The following is a 22,473-nucleotide window of genomic DNA, read 5'->3' on the forward strand; positions in this document are numbered from 1 at the left end:
TGAGGAGCAGAGTTAAAATAGTTTTAAGAGCAGGCATAAGGTCTAAAGTTTTATGGTGGACCCCTGGTATCCCAGTCCAACCCTGTCTGCCATCATTTCTTAAAGGAGAAGGAAAGGCTTGGTGCACTTGGGGTGCCAAATGGTGGCACCACCAGGTGATTGTATTGACTTACCTGAAACCCCAGCCCGGTGCTCCTACCAGCAGAAAACGGCACTGGCCCAGGGTTATACAAGTGAGCCCCAAGGATCGATCCACTTCCGTCTTCTTCTTCTAATTTGGCACCCCCAAGTGCACTAAGCCTTTCCTACTCCTTAAAGTCTTTTTTCCTCCTCTCTTTCTGCTTTTTTAGAGACTTCCCTAACTGATAATTAATTTATAAAATTGATACAGGCCTACAAATCAGGAGGAAGTATTACTTTTTTTTTGTGCCTTAGTCTGCCGATTATATTATCTTGCCACCTAAGCAGGGAAGTGCTTAAATAGCTTGTTTCTCTTGTGAATCAGTTAGAGAGGCCTTTCATGTTGGCCGGGCTGGCTTGTTAAAGTTTAATATCAGTCTTCCCAGTATTAGCATTTTTCTCCTCTGTTTTTATATGCATCCGAATTCTGTACTGTGGAAACAATAAAGAAATACCATTCCATTTCTCCTATGGTTTGACTTTATTTTGAATCATATTTCTACCCATTTCTTATACTTTTTAAATGCTTGAAGGAAAAAAAAAATATTTAAGTGGGAAATGGCAGAGATCCCTCCGCTGATTTATAGCAGATTAGACCGAAAACTATTTTCTGCCAGAAAGAGGGCTCCAAGTGTAATGACACTTTAAAGGGGAACACTGATTTTATGCAGGAGTTAGGAATGCCTTTCTCAGGACAGGTTGTCCCAGTGTCACTGAAAGCTTGACTACATTGTTATGTGTTGCACAGTTTTGATATACAGTACACATTCAATTAATGGATGGAAAACATGATGGTAAAAGCATCCTTAAAGTAAAAGATTAACTAATCTCAGACCCCAGGCTGGTGCTCCTCCTTGGAAGATACTATGGAGTAGTGATGTGCGGGCCGGCCTGATAACTGTGGTAACCCGTGGGTTTCAGGCCAACTTCAGGCCAACTAGGCCCAACTTGCACATCACTAGAAGGGAGCACCACCATCTTGCCTCTGGTCCTTGCAAGCCTCGATGCTGCATAGGGTTGCCATGTTTCCGGGTTTTTAAATGATCTGAGATTTGGACAAGACTCAGCTTTCATTGACATAGAATTGAGGCAATCATTGACTGCCACATCATAGCCCAGCCCTGACATGATCAACCACCTCGAAACATCATGGTAGAGAACAAGTCGGCTTTTACCCACTAGAGAGAGATGTTGCCCCCAGTGGCCTCAAAGCAGGTGTTTATTTTTGAATTCCACGCTTGGAGGCAGGTTTTGGTTGCATAAAAACCAGATGTATTGCCAAACAGAGCCTTCTGTAGTCTGCCAGCCTACAATTTCCAATCACAGCACTTATTTGGCACCACACTGGAACAACCTTTTTGCATGCTTGTGTTGCTCTCCAACTTTTTTTTACATTTGAATGTGGCTCATGGATAAGGAGACTTAGGGTATTGAACCGGACAGTTTAAGATGGCCATAGATGTTGAGATTTTTAAAAGATCAGATCCTGATCGTGAGACCACAATCTTCTCGGAATGATCGTACGAATTTACCATCAACTAAAAAGAACCAATTTGCCAGGAAAACAAAGGGGAGCTGCCTGCTTGGCCCTGCAAACATAGATGGATTGACCTGGCCGATCAATTTCCTGACAGATGTTGGCCGCAAAAATCGTAAGATGTACTATCGTTTGAATCCCACTAACCGCACGATAATTTCGAAGGATTGGTAGGACTTCCCTAAAATTGGTCGTTAGGCAAGAAGAATCGTCGTGTCTATGGGGAGCTTTAGGCTTTTGCTCTATTGTGCATGAAATCAACCCAATGCAACAAAAATTTCAGAGACCAGAAACAAGATGGCGGCAGGGCGCCTTCTACAGTAGTATCCCAGGTGTATTTTTCAGCAAAGAGGACCAACGGCCCAGGATTGGAGGTTAGCAGTTATAACCACTATTATAACAAATTGGCAATACCCCACTTATAAAGCCTTTACTTCTTCTTAAAGACAAATAGAACAGAGAAAGCCACGACCTGCTGAACCAAGCGGTTCTATAGGCCTTCACTCGTCGGCCTTGTGAAATAGTGGACAAAAGCCGACTTGTTAGGGACCATTCTGAGAAATAGAGGCATGTGATAAAGGTAGGGCACTGTAAGAATTCCATTTCTAATGAGATTCTCTGTCCATATGGATACATTTGCATAGTTCCAGACAATCGGACCATTGTGCCACGCTATACAACGTTTCTTCCAGAGATAATTAAAGATGGAAACAGATTTTATTATACGAAAGGACACAAGGAAGCAAATAAAGTGTCGTTGTGACTCAATAAAAGGATTTTATATCGGCTCGGTTGATATTTGATATAAAAATGCATATTTTTTTTAACAGAATAAGGGATAGCTGGTGGTTGGAGTATATTTTCTAAACAAGTAAAGGATGGTTTGAGGCTCAGAAACCGTGCACTAAATGAAAAGGGGAGAATGTAGCTTTTAGGAGAAAATAGAATTGTGTGCCGAGGCCTTTTGCTAATATTATTTGATGGCCATAAATGATGTTTGAAAATTTCCTCCTGAGTGGAGCAAATGGAGCTGTGTTTGCAGTAATTGCATTTTCCAAACGTTTGCTCTGTCACTCTCCAATATGGACTAAGTCAATTGGAACTTATGATTGCATTGCGCGTTGGAAGAAAAGCACCACGTAAATTGATCCGGGACGTGCTCGGAGAAAACGTTCTGGAAGTTGGGAAATGGAGACGGCAATTATTTATTTGCCGGCTTATTGCGGGACTTGTAAGCCCTTATTATGAGCCGTCGTTCCCTTATTCTATTTCCAAAATGAAGGCTTATCCTCATAGGGGATATTTGCTCAAGCCATAACAATCCTCGGAACCTTACATGGACTGCTGGTCCGGCACTCAGAAACTGTGTTTGTGGTTGGAGCAATACAGGATGCAGTTATATTTTTAGTGATGTTTTTGTACAGTATGGTAATCCACCATATAATCCACTAGTAGGGTTGCCAGCCCGGTTTTCCTAATTTGGAAAACCAGGCACGACTTTCTAAGATTTATTGCAGATCACCACGGCATAGCTCCACCCACCGACCCACCCTCACAACAATACTATCCTACCCACAACAACACTACCTCACCCCTGTGACATCACGGCCCCGCCCCCTGCCCAGAGTTACCGTAGGGGAAAGGTGGTGACCCTAACCTCTAGTGTATGTACAGGGTGGCACTGAGTTGGTGGAGACATCTTCAGAACAATAGTTTAAAGGACAACTAAACCCTAAAAATTAATATGGCTAAAAATGCCATATTTTATATACTGAATGTATTGCACGAGGCTAAAGTTTCAGCTTGTCAATAGCAGCAATGATCCAGGACTTCAAACTTGTCACAGGGGGTCACCATCTTGGAAAGTGTCTGTGACACTCACATGCTCAGTGGGCTCTGATTGGCTGTTGAGAAGCTAAGCTTAGGGCTCATCACTAATTATCCATCAGAAAATGAGCTTCCCCTGTAATATAAGCTGATGCTACAGGTTTGCTGATTATTAAATTCTGATGCTAATTGCACTGGTTTCTGTGCTGCCATGTAGTAATTATCTGTATTAATTACTAATCAGCCTTATATTGTGACATTTCTATTCTATGTGTACTGTATATTGTGGGTCCCTAAGCTCAGTAAGTGACAACAGCACAGAGCATGTGCAGTGAATCAGCAGAAAAGAAGATGAGTAGCTACTGGGGCATCTTTGGAGACACAGATCTTTACTGCTAAAGGGCTGTGGTTGCCTTGGGCTGGTACAGGAGCCCAAAACATAATGTACAACATTAAGTTTTAGTTAAGTTTTAGTTCTTCTTTAAAGGGTGACCCATATACCATCGTTTTTAAAGGACACGGAACGGTAGACCAACTAGGTGCAGTGTCAGTTTGTTAGGTTCCTATCCGTAAGAAAATACTAACATTCTGCCCCAGATTGGTATGCCTTTTCTGTAAATGTGCATTGCAATTGTCTCCAATGACTTTCCCTTACAGTTACTGGGAATTGTGGATTTGAAGCTGTTCATACGTGTACAGGTATGGGATCCATTATCCAGAAAGATCTGAAATACGGGAAAGATCCCTTATCCTGAAAACCCCAGCTCCTGAGCATTCTGGACAACAAGTTCCACACCTGTACCAGTTTAGTATGTGTATGGGGGCCTGACTGATATACTTATGCTATGGGTATTGGATGGTTTGGGAACTGGGCAGGTTTAAAGCACCAGTTTGCCCAGTTCATGGTGCAATGTCATAAGAGGAAGAAAAGAGAAGCGACAGCTCTTTGCACAAGGGATTGGAACAATAACATTAGTCTGGGGCTGGCTTATTTAACTTTATTAATCTTGAAAAATTAGAACAATCACTGGAGCCTCCAATAGGAGGCCCACAGGTTGGACGTATTCCTCCATGAGGCTTCTGTAGCCTCGCTTTGCTCCACCAGTACTCCATATATTTTATTTTTTTAAGGGGTGGTTCGCCTTTAAGTTAGCTTTTAGTATTTTATAGAATGGCCAGTTCAATGCATCTTTTCAATTGGTCTTTCATTATTATTATATTTTTTTTATAGTTTTTTTCAATTATTTGTCTTCTTCTGTTTCCGGCTTTCGAACAGGGGTCACTGACCCCATCTAAAAACCAAATGTTCTGTAAGGCTACAAATGTATTGTTATTGCTACTTTTTATTACTCATCTTTCTATTCTGGCCTCTCCTGTTCATTTTCCATATCCATTTCTAAAACACTTGAAGCTGAAATCCTGGATTAATAAATAAATAAAGTATAGGTTTACCACTATCAATGTTGGGTCCCGGGTGCTCATGCCCCAGACCTTCAGCAAAGGGGAGTCAATCATGGACAATTGTAGTTGTAGGCAGGCACCAATCCAGAACATCCAAAAGTAGAACCCAGGAGCCCAATGTTTAAATAAAATATTTATTTTACATTATGTATAAAATATAAAAGCCTTATGTGTTTCGTGTCATCAAGAGACACTTAATCATAGGAATAGGCCTATACATATTAGGGATGCACGAATCCAGGATTCGGTTCGTGATTCGGCCAGGATTCAGCCTTTTTCAGCAGGATTCAGATTCGGCCGAATCCTTGTGCCTGGCCGAACCGAACCAACTCAGAATCCTAACTTACATATGTAAATTAGGGGCGGGGAGGGAAATCACGTAAAAAAAATGTTCACACTTTTTCCTTTCCCGCCCCTAATTTGCATATGCAAATTAGGATTCGGTTCGGAATTCGTCGCATCTTTCACAAGGGATTCAGGGATTCGCAACAAATAATAAAAAATGAAAACCAATTACAAATTGCCTCAGAATATCACTCTTTACATCATACTAAAAGTTAGTTTCAAGGTGAACAACCCCTTTAATGAAATTGTTATTTTATTATAGTCCCACCTCCTCAACCACACAGAATGACAAATATCTGGCCCACGGCGTGGAAAAAGTTGCACAGCTCTGTGTGAGAGGACCCTGGTATCCAGTCTACACGCCTTGTGTTGAAAAACATAAAAGTTCATCATGACGTTTACTTGTCCTTTAAAATGAGGCACTATGTTCTTTAGGGCAGAGACACGCTCTGCTGTTTCGGGAGATTAGTCGCCCATCGACAAATTGCTTCTTCTTCGGGCGACTAATCTCCCCGAACCGCCTTCTCGACGACTAGAATGTAAATCGCCAGCTGGATGGCACTTGGAACGTTTCGTTTTCTGAAGTCGTCCGACGTTGCCTCACTAAGGAAACTTCGGAAGGCGAATCGATCCGAGTGCCAGTCCCCCCCCCGATTTACATTCTAGCCGGCAGGAAGGCAGTTTGGGAGAGATTAGTCGCCTGAAGAAGCAGTTTGTCGCTGGGCGACTAATCTCCCGAAATAGCAGCGTCTGTCTCTGCCCTAAAAAGAGCCTAGTGGAAGAGAGAATGGACGGGGGCCCAGCAGAATGACAAGTTCTGTGCTTTGCTGTTATCCACATAGCTGGCTGTGGCACACTGTTAGGATTAACGCCTCAGCAGCTCAGCCCTATGAAAATTAATGAAGCTTGACGCGTAGGGAGTGAGAGGTCACAGCCTGAACTTGTGTAACGCCTGTGCTGTTTTGTTGTCAGCCACAGTGTTAACAAAAGGTGGAGGGCTCCTCTCGCTGTGCTCACCACAGCCGCTGCACCCGGCTCATTTCTCTCCGTATTAACCCTGGGAAATGGGGCACCATCACACCTCAGAGATTTCACATCCGAAGGCCGTCTGTGCTCTCCCGTCAGCTGAAATATATTTGCTTCTTGTAGTGTGTGTCACAACTGTGGCTGTAGGGTGGCCCCAGGAGTTATAGGGGGGCGCCTTCTGATATGCAGTTTCAATGGAGGTTTATGAAAAAATATTCCCAAAGTTTAGAGGGGCCGTAAAATGGTTTTGCTGTGGGGCCCAATAACCACAAGTTACACCACTGCCACACTCAATATACCACCTTTTTGGAACTCGTTTTTTTGGAACAATGAGAGTGGATTTATAGTAGGGATGCCCCAAATTCTGGAATCGGTTAGATGAATCTGAGCTATTTTTATCAGGATTCACCAGAATCCATGAGCATGGCCAAACCGAGTCAGAACCCTATATAACTTCATGTGTGCACTGGTTTTGGCCAAATCCACGAGCCTGGCGAAACCGAATCTGAACCCTATATAACTTCATGTGTGCACTGGTTTTGGCCAAATCCACGAGCCTGGCCAAACCGAATCTGAACCCTATATAACTTCATGTGTGCACTGGTTTTGGCCAAATCCACGAGCCTGGCCAAACCGAATCTGAACCCTATATAACTTCGTAGGCATTGGATTCTAAGAAATGATAAATGTGATTATGTTTATGGTGCAAGTAACCCTGTGCCTCTTTCTCCCTTGCAGGCACCTTACCCTACGAATATAAAATAGTGATTGCTGGGAATCATGAACTGACTTTTGATAAAGAATTCATGGCTGACCTGGTGAAACAGGATTACTACCGATTCCCTTCCGTTTCCAAGTTGAAGCCTGAAGATTTTGATAACGTGCAAACGCTGCTCACTAACAGTATTTACCTGCAAGATTCAGAAGTAACCGTGAAAGGGTTCCGAATATACGGTGCGCCGTGGTAAGTCCACTGTCTTGGCCTCATGAGCTGTTGTATTAATGCAAGCATTCATGTACAGGTATGGGACCTGTTATCCACAATGCTCGGGACCTGGGTTTTTCCAGATAATAGATCTTTCCATAGTTTTGATCTTCATGGCTTAAGTCTACTAGAAAATCATGTAAACATTAAATAAACCCAATAGGCTGGTTTTGCTTCCAATAAGGATTAATTATATCTTAGTTGGGATCAAGTACAAGCTACTGTTTTATTATTACAGAGAAAAGGGAAATCATTTTTAAACATTTTAATTATTTTTAAATGGAGTCTATGGGAAATGGCCATTCCGTAATTCAGAACTTTCTGGATAGCGGGTTTCAGGATAACGGATCTCATACCTGTACTGTTTCTTAAATTCAAATTCAGCTGCTGTGCAGAAAATGTCAATGAATGGTGGGTCTTTGTTGTTTTTTTGCTTCTTTGTGCTCAATGTGTCTTCTACTCTGTGTTGACCAAGTGGGTGCCCCAGACCTGCATGGTAGTGTTGCATTGGTTAAATTAATTATGGAGTGACCAATTACCCCCTGCAGCTGGTGGTGGTCCATATTTACTGTTGGCCCAGCTGCTCCCTGCCCCTCTATACATAGACCCAACCTGACCCTCTATACATAGTCCCAACCCAACCTGATCCTCTGTACATAGTCCCAAACCAACCTGACCCTCTATACAAAGTCCCAACCCAACCTGACCTCTCTATACATAGTCCCAACCCAATCTGACCCTCTATACATAGTCCCAACCCAACCTGACCCTCTATACATAGTCCCAACCCAACCTGACCCTCTATACATAGTCCCAACCCAACCAGAACCTCTATACAAAGTCCCAACCCAACCAGAACCTCTATACATAGTCCCAACCCAACCTGGCCCTCTATATATAGTCCCAACCCAAGTTCTGATGATGGACATTAAATGCCACTGATATTTATATACTTACTACCTCCTCCTTGGTAACATCAGAGATGGACAGATTGCGTGTGGGTATAACAATCAGCATGGTGGGTTAGTCCTGGCCAGGTGTAAGGTTGGCATCGGTTAGCGTTTGACCCAAGCATCACCTGTGAAGGTCTGTTTTGAATCCGTACTTTAAGCTGCACATGGTTTGCCACTGATATTTTTATACTTACTCTCTCCTTTGGTGGACATTTTGGGTGTCGGTTTATTAATGGTGGGTCAGGCCTGGCTATATGTAGGTTAGGGTCAGCATGGGCCAAAGTAGTTTTGACCTAAGCATCAATCTTATGCGGGTTTGTTTTGGTGATTCCGTACCCTAATCTGCCTATCTGCTGCCTAGCTCCGTCATCCTTTTAACCACAGCCCAGTCTGAAACCTGCTTAATTGTTGGACAGTCAGACATGACTATGGTTGGGAAGGAGGTTCTTGTAAAAAGGCGTTTGTGCTACTGGGTGACAAAGAGCAGAACCTGCCTGAACGCAGGAATTTACCATTGTTGAAGTCTCTCCTACTGTGCACTTTTTTGTTCATTGACTTGCAAAGATAAAAGGCGTAAAGGGCCAAAATGGCCAAAAGTTTGTGTTTTTGTGAAATGTGCACTTTGGCCCTTTGTAAATTGCACCCTGGATGTTTTGCAACTGCAGCTCAGTGTAATGGAAACATATCTCTCCATTTGAAAGAAAAAAAACCTATATTCTGAAACATGATCGGTAGAAATTTCCCAGATATTCTCCACTTGCTGTAGCGTTTATTCAATAAATATTGTATTGAGCATGAGAAATGTGCATTCTACCCACAGGAGACAGTGCAATAACATTGTTAGTATGGATTTAATCAGTCCAGGACCCTGGGAGATTAATAAAACTAAGTAGAAACCCAGTAGAATTCCAATATCCAGGTTAATAGATGGAGTAAGCAATAGTACATTAAAGGCTGGTGTTGCTCTTTCCTCCATAATGAGCTCCATAGTGCCACCAAGAATTAAAAATATTACCAACCAGCTAATTGCATCCTAGTTTTATTTTTGTAATTCTCTGCTTCGTTACATTCTGTTCGGCCTCCTTCCAATCTGAATTAATGTCAATGCCCCTCGCGAACCAGAAAGCAAATTCACTATTACTATTTATTTATTTACTATTCCCTCTTCTGTTCATCTTTCGGCCCATTCTCTGTGGCCCAGAATATCGGTAGATCCCTTAAGTAGTCTGGGGACAGCCTGTTATCTTGCTATGTCTCAGTTTGTTATGTAGATGGCCATGGGAAATTTAACTGTAGTTGAGTAAAGACTTTATATTATTTTACATGACTCATGCCTCTCTTTATATTGAACCATTTGACTTGGGATCATCTCTAAGCATCAGATAGTGATTGTCTTAGGATGGGTTTGGTGGAGCTTTTAAAAGACTGACCTTCATGTCTCTTGATACTTTGTGGATTGACACAGATTTCCGAGCAAACGATTGAATATTTTGATGTCTCACGTCACATTTATTATAACAATACATAGGGGGCTCACACAAGCTTTGGAGGTACATCTATAGACATTGGCCACATGTCCAACATCTCAAGTTGATCTTGTGTTTGTTCCTTTTATGTCCTCTACTACCACTAGATTGTTGGTGGGATTTGCTTTGATTTTGTTTGCTAGGGATACTGGATGATCAGTCAGTTGGGATGAGGTCAAGGTTCTGTGTAGGACGGTCAAAGTCCATCCAGTCCCATTTATGGACATTACTTTGTGCGTAGGGGATAATACCCAGCTAAAACAGGTAAAGAGCCTTCACCAGATGGTTGCCACGAAGTAGAGAGCTTGGAATGAGCAAGAATATTATTTTATCAATGCCCTGCCGGTTCAGTTCAAAGGGCCTCACAAGGCAAGCCTCCATACTGGATCAACCCATCATCAGGCTTTGCTCTGCAGTTTCCCAGACCAAACTAGGGGAATGATGGCAGGAGACAGCACTCTTCCCCTCTGTTGCACCCTAGGCACATGCCTCTCCTGCCTACCCCTAGTTCTGGCCCCTACGTTGGTAATGATCAGTGTGACTTTGATATTCAGTTCAGTTGGGCATACAGAGGATCTCTGCCAGACAGCAGGCAAGAACTAAAAGTACAGATTATTAATCAGGGTGTTTAAAGGAGAAGGAAAGGCTAAAATTAAGTAAGTTTTGTCTATATAAATACACCAGTAAACCCTCAAAGTAATGTTGTTCTAAGGCCTCTGTCAAAAGAAACACTGCATTTCTTTCCTTCTATTGTGTACTCATGGGCTTCTGTATCAGACTTCCTGTTTTCATCTTAAAATTCCAGGGCTAGGGCTTGAGCATGCTCAGTTTGTTACTCTCCCCCTCCCTCCTGCTGTAATCTGAGCCTAGAGCTATGAGTGAGGAGAGAAACTCAGGCAGGAAGTGATGTCACACCAAGAAAATATGGCAGCTGCTATCCTAAACAAACAGAGAGAGCTTCTAGGGCTGTTTAATCAGGTATGGTAAAGCATTCTGCAGAATAAATATAGTGTTATAGCTTGTACTGTTCTGGCTAATCTATTGGCAATAAACTGCTTCGCTAGCTTTCCTTCTCCTTTAAATATGTTAATACCATTTTATATAAGCGCTAACAAATCCAAAAAAATTATAATATCCCTTTTAAGTGTACAGTGCACATATCTCCCAGGCAGAGTGAGAGAGAGATTGCGTTCAGTCTCTGGCAATGTAGAGGTATGTTCTTCACCCCCAAGCAGAACAAAAGGCCTATAAAATTAAAGATCCAATTAAATAGGCACTTAAACTCTGGGAGGAATTGCACAGAAATTTACCTTTGTTTGGGCTAAAGTTCAATGTGACCAAATAATGCTTTGCCAAATGTAATTTTACTCTCGGAAGTACTGAGCCAAGTGCCCGGCCTTCCCTTTCTACTGCTTTAACTCTTTTACCACTTTTCCAAATTTTTCCAAATTTTTTCCGATTTTTTAAGTAAATAAAGTCCGACCAAACTAGAATCCACTATTTGATCTTATACAACTCTCTCACCAGTGCAGCGCTGATTGGTTCAAGACTGTCACATGTCCAACTCCTGTTCCCCGGCAACGGAAATTCTTCACACCATCATAAATATAGATGTAGATAAAGAGTTTTTTGGACAAGTGAAGATAAATAAAATCTTCTTTATTTACCAACAATTAGCAGTGCATAATGTCCTTACTACTGACGCGTTTCATGCCCAATGGCACTTCCTCAGAGATTATTTAGAGATTTGACCTTATTTATCATTGAAAAAAACTCGGGGAAAAAAAAAATTTTTTTTTGGTTTTTGCTAAAAACAAAATGAAAAAAAAAAAACCTGAATTTTGGGGGTTTTTGCAAAAAAAAACAACAACAAGTTTTTAGGTTTTATGCCTAATTTTTCGTGAAGTCACTCGAAACCCAATTTTTTACAACTGTTTCTAATATAGTTAGCCAGCCAAAAATGTAATAAAGGCTGGAGTGACTGGATGTCTAACACAATAGCCAGAACACTACTTCCTGCCTTTCAGCTCTCTTGGTGTCCACTGATTGGTTACACTGGTTACCAGCCAGTAACCAATCAGTGACTTGAGGGGGGCCACATGGGTCATAACTGTTGCTTTTGAATCTGAGCTGAATACTGAGGATCAATTGCAAACTCACGGAACAGTTATGTTTAGTCACTGACTAACTCAGAGTTAGAGAGCTGAAAAGCAGGAAGTAGTATTCTGGCTATTATGTTACACATCCAGTCACTCCAGCCTTTATACATTACATTTTTTCAAAAGGGGGTCACACCATCTAAAAAGCAAATTCTCTGTAAGGCTACAAATGTATTGTTATTGCTACTTTGTATTACTCATCTTTCTGCTCAGGCCTCTCCTATTTTTATTCCAGTCTCTTATTCTAATCAGTGCATGGTTGCTAGGGGAATGTGGACCCTAGCAACTAGATTGCTGAATAAAAAGCTAAATAACTCAAAAACCACCCATGGCACATTGTCTCAGAATATCACTCTGCACTGCATCATACAGGTATGGGACCTGTTATCCAGAATGGGGGTTTCCTGCAGAACAGAATGGACTGAAAGATATTATTCTATATTATTAAAGAGAAAAACATTGGAATTATTTGATTGAAACTGAGTCTATGGGAGATGGCCTTCCTGTAATTCTGCGCTTTCTGGATAACGAGTTTCCTGGTAACGGATCCCATACAGGTGCAGGGGGTGTTTGAGCGGGTCAGGGGGAGGGGCCGAGCGACCTAGGGGCACACTGTTAAGAAATCCGCCCCTGCATATTCCAACACTATTTTTCAGAATCACACTTCAGCCGAACCTAGTCAGTAAATCAATAACATTGCTTGGTACCTGGGGCTTTCCGGATAACGGGTCTTTCCATAATTTAGAACTTCATACCTTAAATCTACTAGAAAATCATGTAAACATTAAATAAACCCAATAGGCTGATTTTGCTTCCAATAAGGATTAATTATATCTTAGTTGGGATCAAGTACAAGCGACTGTTTTATTATTACAGAGAAAAAGGAAATCATTTAAAAAATTTGTATTATTTGATTATAATGGAGTCTATGGGAGACGACCTTTCGGTAATTCGGAACTTTCTGGATAACGGGTTTCCGGATAACGGATCCTTTACTAGTATACGGAATTCTCGGTTTAGCACCTGTGTGTGTATATATTTTCTTAGATCATTTCAAAAGTGACCCACAGGCACTATTTTTGCCTGTAGTGTGTGTGTGTGTGTGAGAATGTGATAGAGACCTTAGATTGTAAGCTCCTCTGGGCAGGGACTGGTGTATAATCTCTGTACAGCGCCTTGGAGTATGTTGGCTCTATATAAATAAAGCAGAGTTAAAGAATGAGGCACTGGGTGCCGGGGAGAGAAAGAATTCTGATGTTTGGGTTTGGGCTTTAGTTGATGGGGATTGGTTGCAAGTGACGTGCAGCTAAGACAGGGATTTGCTTAATTAGCTCTTAACGAGAAATGTTAAAATCCTGGCTTGTTTATTTACTCCTGAGACCTGAGCTCCTGTGCGGCGTAGCCAAAAGCCTCTGCTCATAAAATAAGGATTATACAGCACGGCTACGTGTCCCATTGCTGATTATACACTGGGCAACTAAAGAGTGAGTCTTGCCCCATGTAATCTTGTGTTGCCAAGTGATGTAGAACTGGTTAATGGGCATTAGCACCTGCTGTAGGATATGTGCTCCCTCACCCAGGGGTGCTTCGCCAATGAGGCAAGTTGAGGCTGTCGCCTCAGGCAGCAGCGCCCCACTAGGTACCAGGGGCAGCAAAAATGCTGCTCCTGGTACTTTAAGAGCAAATTTCCAGGGGAGGGGGGGCAGCAGCAACTACTGCTGCCTCAGGCAGCGGAGGGGCCAGGATCGCCCCTGCCCTCACCTAAATATTCTGTGCCTCGTGCTTGTGAAAACAGGTCGCCTGACGGCAGTGCTGCAAAGTGAGAGAATAAAGGGCCGGTTTTATCACACAGAGGAGAAATAAGTCGCTCCTTGTGGAACACGTTTCATGCAGATAGTGAAGGCAGAAGCTGTTTAAAATGGTATGGGACTCATTGGGGCTCATTTATTAACGCAGCGCAGCGCTAAAAAGAGCGCAGTGGCCTTACATTTGCCCAGCGCATGCGAGTATTTAATAATGTAGTGCACGATACCTTAACAGTGCAATTTGTGCACTAATGTAGACACAGACAGGTGCGACGTGTGAAACTGCGTATCAGCTGTCGCAGTGCTTATAATAAATTGTGCGCACAGGAAGATACCGCAAAGGTAAGGATTAGTTGTGCTCCTGTATGAATGCGCTGCTTTAATTAGTTGCGTCACATATTGCGCATATTGCGTTCACTTAGACGATTCTGCATTTGTTTCTGTGCTAATATTTGTTTGGTTGCAAAGGTGTTTAGCCTACCTGATACCCTTAAAGGAACCTTGGTCAATATAAACATGTTGGGTGGAAGGCGTGGTTAATATGCACTTTACAGGGGTTGTTCATCTTTGAGTTAACTTTGAGTTAACAAACATCCCCACCAACAGCAGCACCATTGTATTTGCCAGAACCCAGTTTAGCAGTGTGGCTCTGCACACATATATAAAATTCTCTTTTAAGCAACATGAAACGCAAAAATGTGAATATACTAGCGCAGCTGGGCAGGGATGCGCATTTTGAAGAGCGTTACTATTACGCCACGAAGAGGCAGTCGTAAAAATTGTGGTGCTGTTGCCCGGGTGCAGTTTTGCACATATACAGACGCAAATCTGCGACGGCCGCAGTGCAAGCGCATTGTAGCCACGCCCACAGCCACGCCCCTAACAACCACGGCATCGTTTGCGACATAAATGCCCAATCTTTTGCGCAATGCGCATAAACAAAACCATCGCAAAAGCTCTGTGTTATGCGCAATATCACGCAAATATATTAGCGATCACGCTTGTGATGGCGCAGACAATCTTTTGCGTCCACTTATGCGCTGCGTTGCTTTAATAAATGAGCCCCAATATTTGAAATCCAGAAAGCTCCAAATTACAGAAAGGTTATCTCTTGTAGACTGCATTTTAGCCAAAAATTTTTAAAAATGATTTCCTTTTCTTTGTACAGGTATGGGACTATTATCTAGAATGCTCAGGGGTTTTCCGGATAACGGATCTTTCTGTAATTTGGATCTCCATACCTCAAGTCTACTAGGAAATCATGTAAACATGAAATAAACCCAATAGGCTGGTTTTGCTTCCAATAAGGATTAATTATATCTTAGTTGGGATCAAGTACAAGCTACTGTTTTATTATTACACAGAAAAGAGAAATCACTTTTAAAAATTTGGATTTTTTGGATAAAATGGAGTCTATGGGAGACGGCCTTTCCGTAATTTGAAGCTTTCTGGATGGCGGATCCCATACCTGTAGTGATTAAACAGTAGCTTGTACTTGATCCCAGCTAAAATATAATTAATCCTTTTTGAGAGTAAAACCAGCCAATTGGGTTTAATGTTTATGTGACTTTCTAGTAGATTTAAGGTATGAAGATCCACATTTACAGAAAGATTCGTTATCCAAAAAAGCCCAGGACCCGTCCCATACCTGTTTTATGCATCGATCAAGTACAAGATACTGTTGGGATTAAGTACAAGACATTATTTTATTAATACAGAGAAAAGCTAAATTATTTTTGCAAATTGGATTATTTGGATAAAATTGAGTCTTTGGGTGATAACGCATTTCAGGATATTGGATCCTATACATGTACAGGTATGGTATGGGACCTGTTATCCAGAATGCTTGGGACATAGGCTTTTTCAGAAAACTGATCTTTTTGTAATCTGGATCTCCATACGTTAACTCTGATAAAAAAAATCATTTAAAAATTAAATAAACCCAATTAAATTGTTTTGTCTCATATAAGGATTAATTATATCTTATTTGGGATCAAGTACAAGTTACTGTTTTATTATTACACAGAAAAAGGAAATAATTTTTTACATTTTTAATTATTTGTTTTAATTGGAGTTGATGGGAAACAGCCTTCTCGTAACAGGGAGCTTTCTGGATAACAAGTTTCCAGATTACAGAACCCATAGCGGTATTTTACAATAGGGGGTACATTATTCATTAGCACAGGCCCTGGGGTTCCCATATAGAAAATGGAAAGTCGTAGTTTACACTATTGTAGGGTTTTTCCTTCTACAGGTATGGGACCAGTTATCCAGAATGCTCAGGACCTGGGGTTTTCTGGATAATGGATCTTTCCGTAATTTGGGTCTTCATGCCTTAAGTCTACTAGAAATTCATTTAAACATTAAATAAACCCAAAAGGCTGGTTTTGCTTCCAATAAGGATTAATTATATCGTAGTTGGGATCAAGTACAAGCTACTGTTTTATTATTACAAAGAAAAAGGAAATCGTTTTTAAAAATTTGGATTATATGGATAAAATTGAGCCTATGGGAGACAGCCATTCCATAATTCGGAGCTTTCTGGATATCGGGTTTCCGGATAAGGGATCCTATACCTGTACCAGGATTAACTAGCAGAGGGGCTGAGATAAGAAAGGTTAATAAGGTAAAGGAACCAAATAAAAATATGTAACAAATGAAGCAAATGCTTTTCATTATGGTAGAGAAACTGTCATACAAGAGGTGGCAGTTTCACTTACCATTTAAATGGTGTCATTTATATTTACTGCACTGCTGCCTGGAGATATTTATGAGTAGTAATGGGCGAATTTTCAAAACGGAAAATTAGCGAAACGCGAATTTTGACACCCGCATTAAACGGGGTTGCGAATAATTTTGACGTGCGACAGTTTATATGCGCACGACAATTCTGATGTGCGGGTAATTTTTATTGAGGCTGCAAAGTTTTCGCAGCGAATGTATTCACCAGCAGCGAAACGCGGAAATCGCTACTTATGACTGATTAGGCTGTGTTATAGTAAGGATAGATGTGCACAGGCAGACAAACAAAACCACTGAACTTTTAAAATATATGAAATATGAATCTCTAATGTGGCAGAAATAGCTGAAATTAAATGAATAAGGAAGGGGATAATGATGACAGTGAGTCCTGAATGTCCCGGATCTCCCAGGCCACTATAACATCTCCCATCTAATAGTAAAGACGTCTCTTAAGACAAATCAAATGAACCGGGGGGGGGGGGGGGAGATAAAAAAGACGACATTACTGAAAATGAGATGCAAATGAGATGCAAATTAGCATAATTAGAATCATTCCCTGTGCGATTCTTCCTTTCAAAATGAACCTAGAACTGTGTCACATTATGCGGCTCCTGAGTGTTGGTATTTAGAGGTGCTAATGCCGACAGAGAGCTTGCACCTTTATAAGGGAACGTTTACACATGTATTTGGGAATATTCAACGTATAATGCAGGGTTCCCTGACCTGCTATGTATCTAAGAACCTCTATAGAATTGAATTGTCCTCTGAACAGGTTGAGAGCTGCTATACTCCTTTTGTAGGTCTTTATTGAGTTTAATGACTGCAGAAGTCACCTTGAAAGGGGTTGTTCCCCTTTAAATTAACTGTTAGTATGATGTAGAGCAGACTAGAGCGTGATATTCTGAAACACTTTGCAATTGGTTATTTGTGGTTTTTGAGTTATTTAACTTTTTTTGTTTAGTAGCTCTCCAGTTTACAATTTTAGCAGTCAGGTAACGAGGGTCCATATTCCCCTAGCAACCATTCATTGAGTTTTTAATAAGAGACTAGAATATGAATATTAGAGCCCTGAATAGAAAGATGAGTAATAAAAAGTGATTTTTCTAGTAGACTTAAGGTATGAAGATTACGGAAAGACCCAGGTCCCAGCTTTCTGGATAATAGGTCCCATACCTGTATTTCAGTAGGGGGTACATAATGACGTTAGGGGTCATTTACTCTTTCCCTGGGCAGAAGAGCAAAAGCACGGACACAAGTGATAAAGAGGTCCCTTCTCCATAGAGCTTACAGTCTAAAAATAGGAGTTCAGTGGTGTAACTATAGAGGAAGAAGACCCCTCAGTTGCAAGGGGGCCCGGGGAACAGGGGGTCCCGTACTATGGGGTCTGCTTCCTCTATAGCTAATAAAACCCCCTCCTCCCCGACACCTCTTACCTGGGCCGCAAGATAGTGGGCGGAGTTGGAGTGGAGGAGGGATGTGGTCTGGCAGAGGCAGGACGGGAAGTGGGCGGGAGGATGGGGATCGGAGTGCTCTGGGCCCTTCTGAACATTTTTTTTGCAGGGGGGCCTGGCGCACTCTAGTTACGCTACTGCAGGAGTTATTTTTGCAGATGAACCCCTGACTTCCATGTGGTTTTAGTGCCCTCGCACTTGTCCCTTCAATGATCTTTTGCCTCAAAAAATATCTGTTGATGTTGGAGATCCTTCCTCTATATAAGCTACATGGGGGGAGGGGTAACAACCTGTAAGACCAATGCTTTGGCCAGGAGATACTTTTGCCAGGAAACATCGCCAACCACAGAGGTGCCCTTGACCTTGATGTAGAATGGTGGCTTATCCGCTTAACCTTTAACTATATATAGAAACATACATTTATGGACCACCAATCTTCTTGAAGTGCAGATAGGAATTCATGGGGCACTAGTGTTTTGCGACCTTTATCGGGAGCCGTGAAATACAATTGAGACGTTGATCACTCATGAACTTTCCTTCACTTCTAGAGGAAGCCTCTCTGGGACCCAGAAGAATTCACATCTCTGCACCCAGGCGTAATATTGTCAGCGTTTCCTACATATCCCTCTCTGTGTGTCAACGCCAGCACATCTGATAAAGTTTTTATTTAGGTTTCCCTTATTTTTAATAGTTTCAGGGCATCTATGCCAAAGGGGAACTCTAGGATCTTCATGACGTTGAGTTGCACTTACATTTACAAAGGTCTTTCAATGAATGTTTTATTGTGAATTTGCCTAGAGTTTACACTATCTTTCATTATGCAAAAAATAGTTTTTGATGTGGAGTTCCCCTTTAAGCATGCTTTGAGATGTAATATTTAGATAAGATGAAGTGCTCAAGATGTTATTGATTCCATAAAGGTGGCTATACAAGGTCAACACTGAGGTTTATCTGACCTGACGATGATTAGTGATGGGAGAACTTCTCCCATTTTGCTTTGCCGAAAAATTCTCAAAATTTTCTCTGTTTTGCAGCATTTTTTCGGCAAAGCAAAATGGGAGAAATTTGTGAAACTGAAATTGACGGCCGCGTCAATTTTGACACCGGCGTTAAAGTCAATGGGTGTCCGAATACTGTTGAGGGGCAACGTTTTTGACGTGAGCGACTTTTTGGACGCTCGTCCAAATTTTTTTGCCGCAGGCGAATTTATTTGCCCATCACTAAGTATGATGTTGTTCATTCTAGCCAATGGGGTTTGTCACACACCCCATTCCGAAGCTGGCCCACTCCCCAAGGAGTTTCTATGTTCTGTCTGTACTTGGATATGTCTCCTTCAGGTACTCCAATTCTCCCTGATGTCACAGTTCCACCCCTTTAAGTAACTGGTCCGCCCCCTGATATGATCATTCCACCTCCGATGTCAAACAGCCCGCCTTCCCATGTAATTGCCCCCCCCTTTTCTACATGTATAGAATATGTGAATGTGATAGGGACTTTAGACTATAAGCTCCACTGGAGCAGGGACTGACGGGATGATGTATAAAGCTGAACTTCCCCTTTAACTCTAATCATTTTTTGATTACTAAGAAAAAGGACTGAGCATCCCCATGACAATCATGATAAATAATTAGCAACTCAAGGAATTCTTTATCAAACAACCATCGTAGTTACAAATCAGAATAAACAAGGGCCACGCAAAGTGGTACAATCCCATCAGCCATCGATTTCCCCATAAGCAGAGAAATCGGAATGAAATGACACCTAAAATAATTACAATTTAAATTGACATAATTTAAGCGAGGGTTCCTGCGTGGTTTCCCTGGGGATTCCGAGGCGGTTCAGAGTTTATGTATAACCAAAAATTATTAGGCACGGATTAATTGGTAAAATTAACAGAATTAACGTTACAAGCATGTATTCATTTATTCAAAGTGGCCCTAATTGAGGCGCTAATTAATGCTTTTTTTTCTTCTTCCTCATCGTGTATTAAGATGAACCCTTTTTGTGGGCCTTTGAAGGCATCTGCACCCAAAACCAGGTTATTTTTTTTTTGATAATTAAATGTATTCATTAAAGGGGAAGTATATCCCATTGTTCAACTTGAGTGCAATGAATAAGGCTTACTTATTGTCTATTGTTTTACTTTATGGTTTTTGTTATTTCTTGCACTAAACTGGGAGATTGAAGCTTCTCCATTTTTGGCCCTTGCGAGTCGGATAAACCGATTACAAGTGTACAGATTATTCCCCTGCATAATGGACTGTTATTTATCTATGCACTATGCAAAGACCAGACATGCAGGAGTTTTAATCTCCCTGTTTGCGCTGCTTTGTGCAAGAAATAACAAAAATATTTTTTTTGCGATTAAAATATTTGGCAACAGGTTGTTCAGTACATGAAGCCCTATTCATGGCACTCATGAAAGAGGGATTACTTCCCCTTTACAGGACAATAAAAGACTATAAGCATACCTTTATCCCCCATCCACAGGGCTCCCTTTCCCTCCTCAACCTGATTAAGAATTGCCTAATCTGCCCTTTTTACTGTACCCAGCAATAGGTCTCCCAAAAGGAGCATGTGCAGTTGAAGGAGATCTGGACCTGACTTTTAGGGGGTTGTTCACCTTTAAATTAACTTTTAGTATGATATAGAGAGTGATATTCTGAGTCAATTTGCAACTGGTTTTAATTTTTTATTATTTGGAGTTTTTGAGTTATTTAGCTTTTTATTCAGCAGCTCTCCAGTTTGCAATCTCAGCCATCTGGTTGCTAGGGTCCAAATTACCATAGCAACCATGCATTGATTTGAATAAGAAGCTGGAATATGAATAGGAGAGGTCTGATTAGAGGGAGGAGTAAAAAGTAGCAATAACAATACATTTGTAGCCTTACAGAGCATTTGTTTTTTAGATAGGGTCAGTGACCCCCATTTAAGAGTTGGAAAGAGTCAGAAGAAGAAGTCAAAAAATTCAAAAAACATAAAAAAGAAAAAATGAAGACCGATTGAAAAGTTGCTTTGAATTTTCCTTTCTATAACATGCTAAAATGTAACTTAAAGGCGATCCACTCTTTAAATTTTATTGAATGGCAGGCAGTCCCTAGAAACCCTGACACCTTGGGCTTGAGTCGTTGCGGCCATCCAAATCCAGGCCTAGGTATCATAACATTCTTTCATTTTCATTAATGTTTATTGGAGAGTTGCTTAAAGGAGATCTAAACCTTAAAAAGGAATGTGGCTAAAAATGCCATTTTATATACTGGACTTATTGCACGAGGCTAAAGTTTCAGCTTGTCAATAGCAGCAATGATCCAGGACTTCAAACTTGTCACAGGGGGTCACCATCTTGGAAAGTGTCTGTGACACTCACATGCTCAGTGGGCTCTGATTGGCTGTTGAGAAGCTAAGCTTAGGGCTCGTCACTAATTATCCAGCAGAAAATGAGCTTCCCCTGTAATATAAGCTGATGCTACAGGTTTGCTGATTATTAAATTCTGATGCTAATTGCACTGGTTTCTGTGCTGCCATGTAGTAATTATGTGTATTAATTACTAATCAGCCTTATATTGTGACATTTCTATTCTATGTGTACTGTATATTGTGAGTGGGTCCCTAAGCTCAGTAAGTGACAGCAGCACAGAGCATGTGCAGTGAATCATCTTAAAAGATGATGGGGAGCTACTGGGGCATCTTTGGAGACACAAATCTTTACTGCTAAAGGGCTGCTAAATGACACTTTTTCAGCAATGGCGGAAATAACTTCCCATGTGTTCCTGGCCCAAATATTAACTAAGCCCTCAGCCCTAAAGCGTGCTGCTTCATGACAAGACATAAGGACACATAACCACCTGATTCCTATTCATTATAGATGCACCAGAGACTTGAACTTTTTTGTTATATGCCGTATATAAATGACTTTGGCTTCGGCCGCAGTACAAGCCTTGCTTTTTTTTTTTTTAAATGCAGTGTTCCTTTAAGTTTTAATATATGCAGATAAAGGAAGATCATGGTTTTTATATCTCAGATTTATAGCAGTCGTTAATTATATCCTCCCCTTCCCTACAGTCTTATAACAGGGCTCGCATGAACTTTTATACCCTCCTGCTTTTTCCCTCCTCCTCCTATTGAGCATTACCCCTTACTAATCTCTGGCACGCATGTTTTTCTCTGACCCCTCCTGCCCAACTTAGTGTATTCTAAAAAGAAATCTGCCTTTACGCCCGTAGTCTGCCAGGTTCCGCTTGACCGGATTTTATTTATCCGCTGTTGCATTAAAAAATCCTGCATTACCTGCGCACTCCAATTTATTTTCACTTATCTGGGCCTGTACACAACAGGCAAGTTCTATTTGCTCGGCGGGTCAGCTTGTCAGGAAAAGGGTTTAACCGCTGCTTAATTCCCCAGTCCTCCCTGCAGCAAATTAGCATTTTTAAATTTTAATTTCGCAGCCCGAAATGCCAGTTTGTTTTAGTGCGGCTT

The 22,473-nt window shown here is 41.4% G+C and overlaps 1 protein-coding gene across 2 annotated transcripts in view; it reads left to right on the top strand.

Moving 5' to 3' along the window:
• Positions 1-22,473, top strand: part of mpped2.L (metallophosphoesterase domain containing 2 L homeolog) — a 104,050-nt gene that overhangs the window by 32,855 nt on the left and 48,722 nt on the right. For both annotated transcript variants that reach the window (XM_018257450.2, XM_018257451.2), the window contains exon 4: positions 7,115-7,340. In XM_018257450.2, the coding sequence (XP_018112939.1) occupies positions 7,115-7,340 (226 nt within the window). The remainder of the gene's footprint in view (positions 1-7,114; positions 7,341-22,473) is intronic.

The sequence above is a fragment of the Xenopus laevis genome, chromosome 4L, assembly GCF_017654675.1.
Source record: "Xenopus laevis strain J_2021 chromosome 4L, Xenopus_laevis_v10.1, whole genome shotgun sequence".
Lineage (NCBI taxonomy): Eukaryota > Metazoa > Chordata > Amphibia > Anura > Pipidae > Xenopus > Xenopus laevis.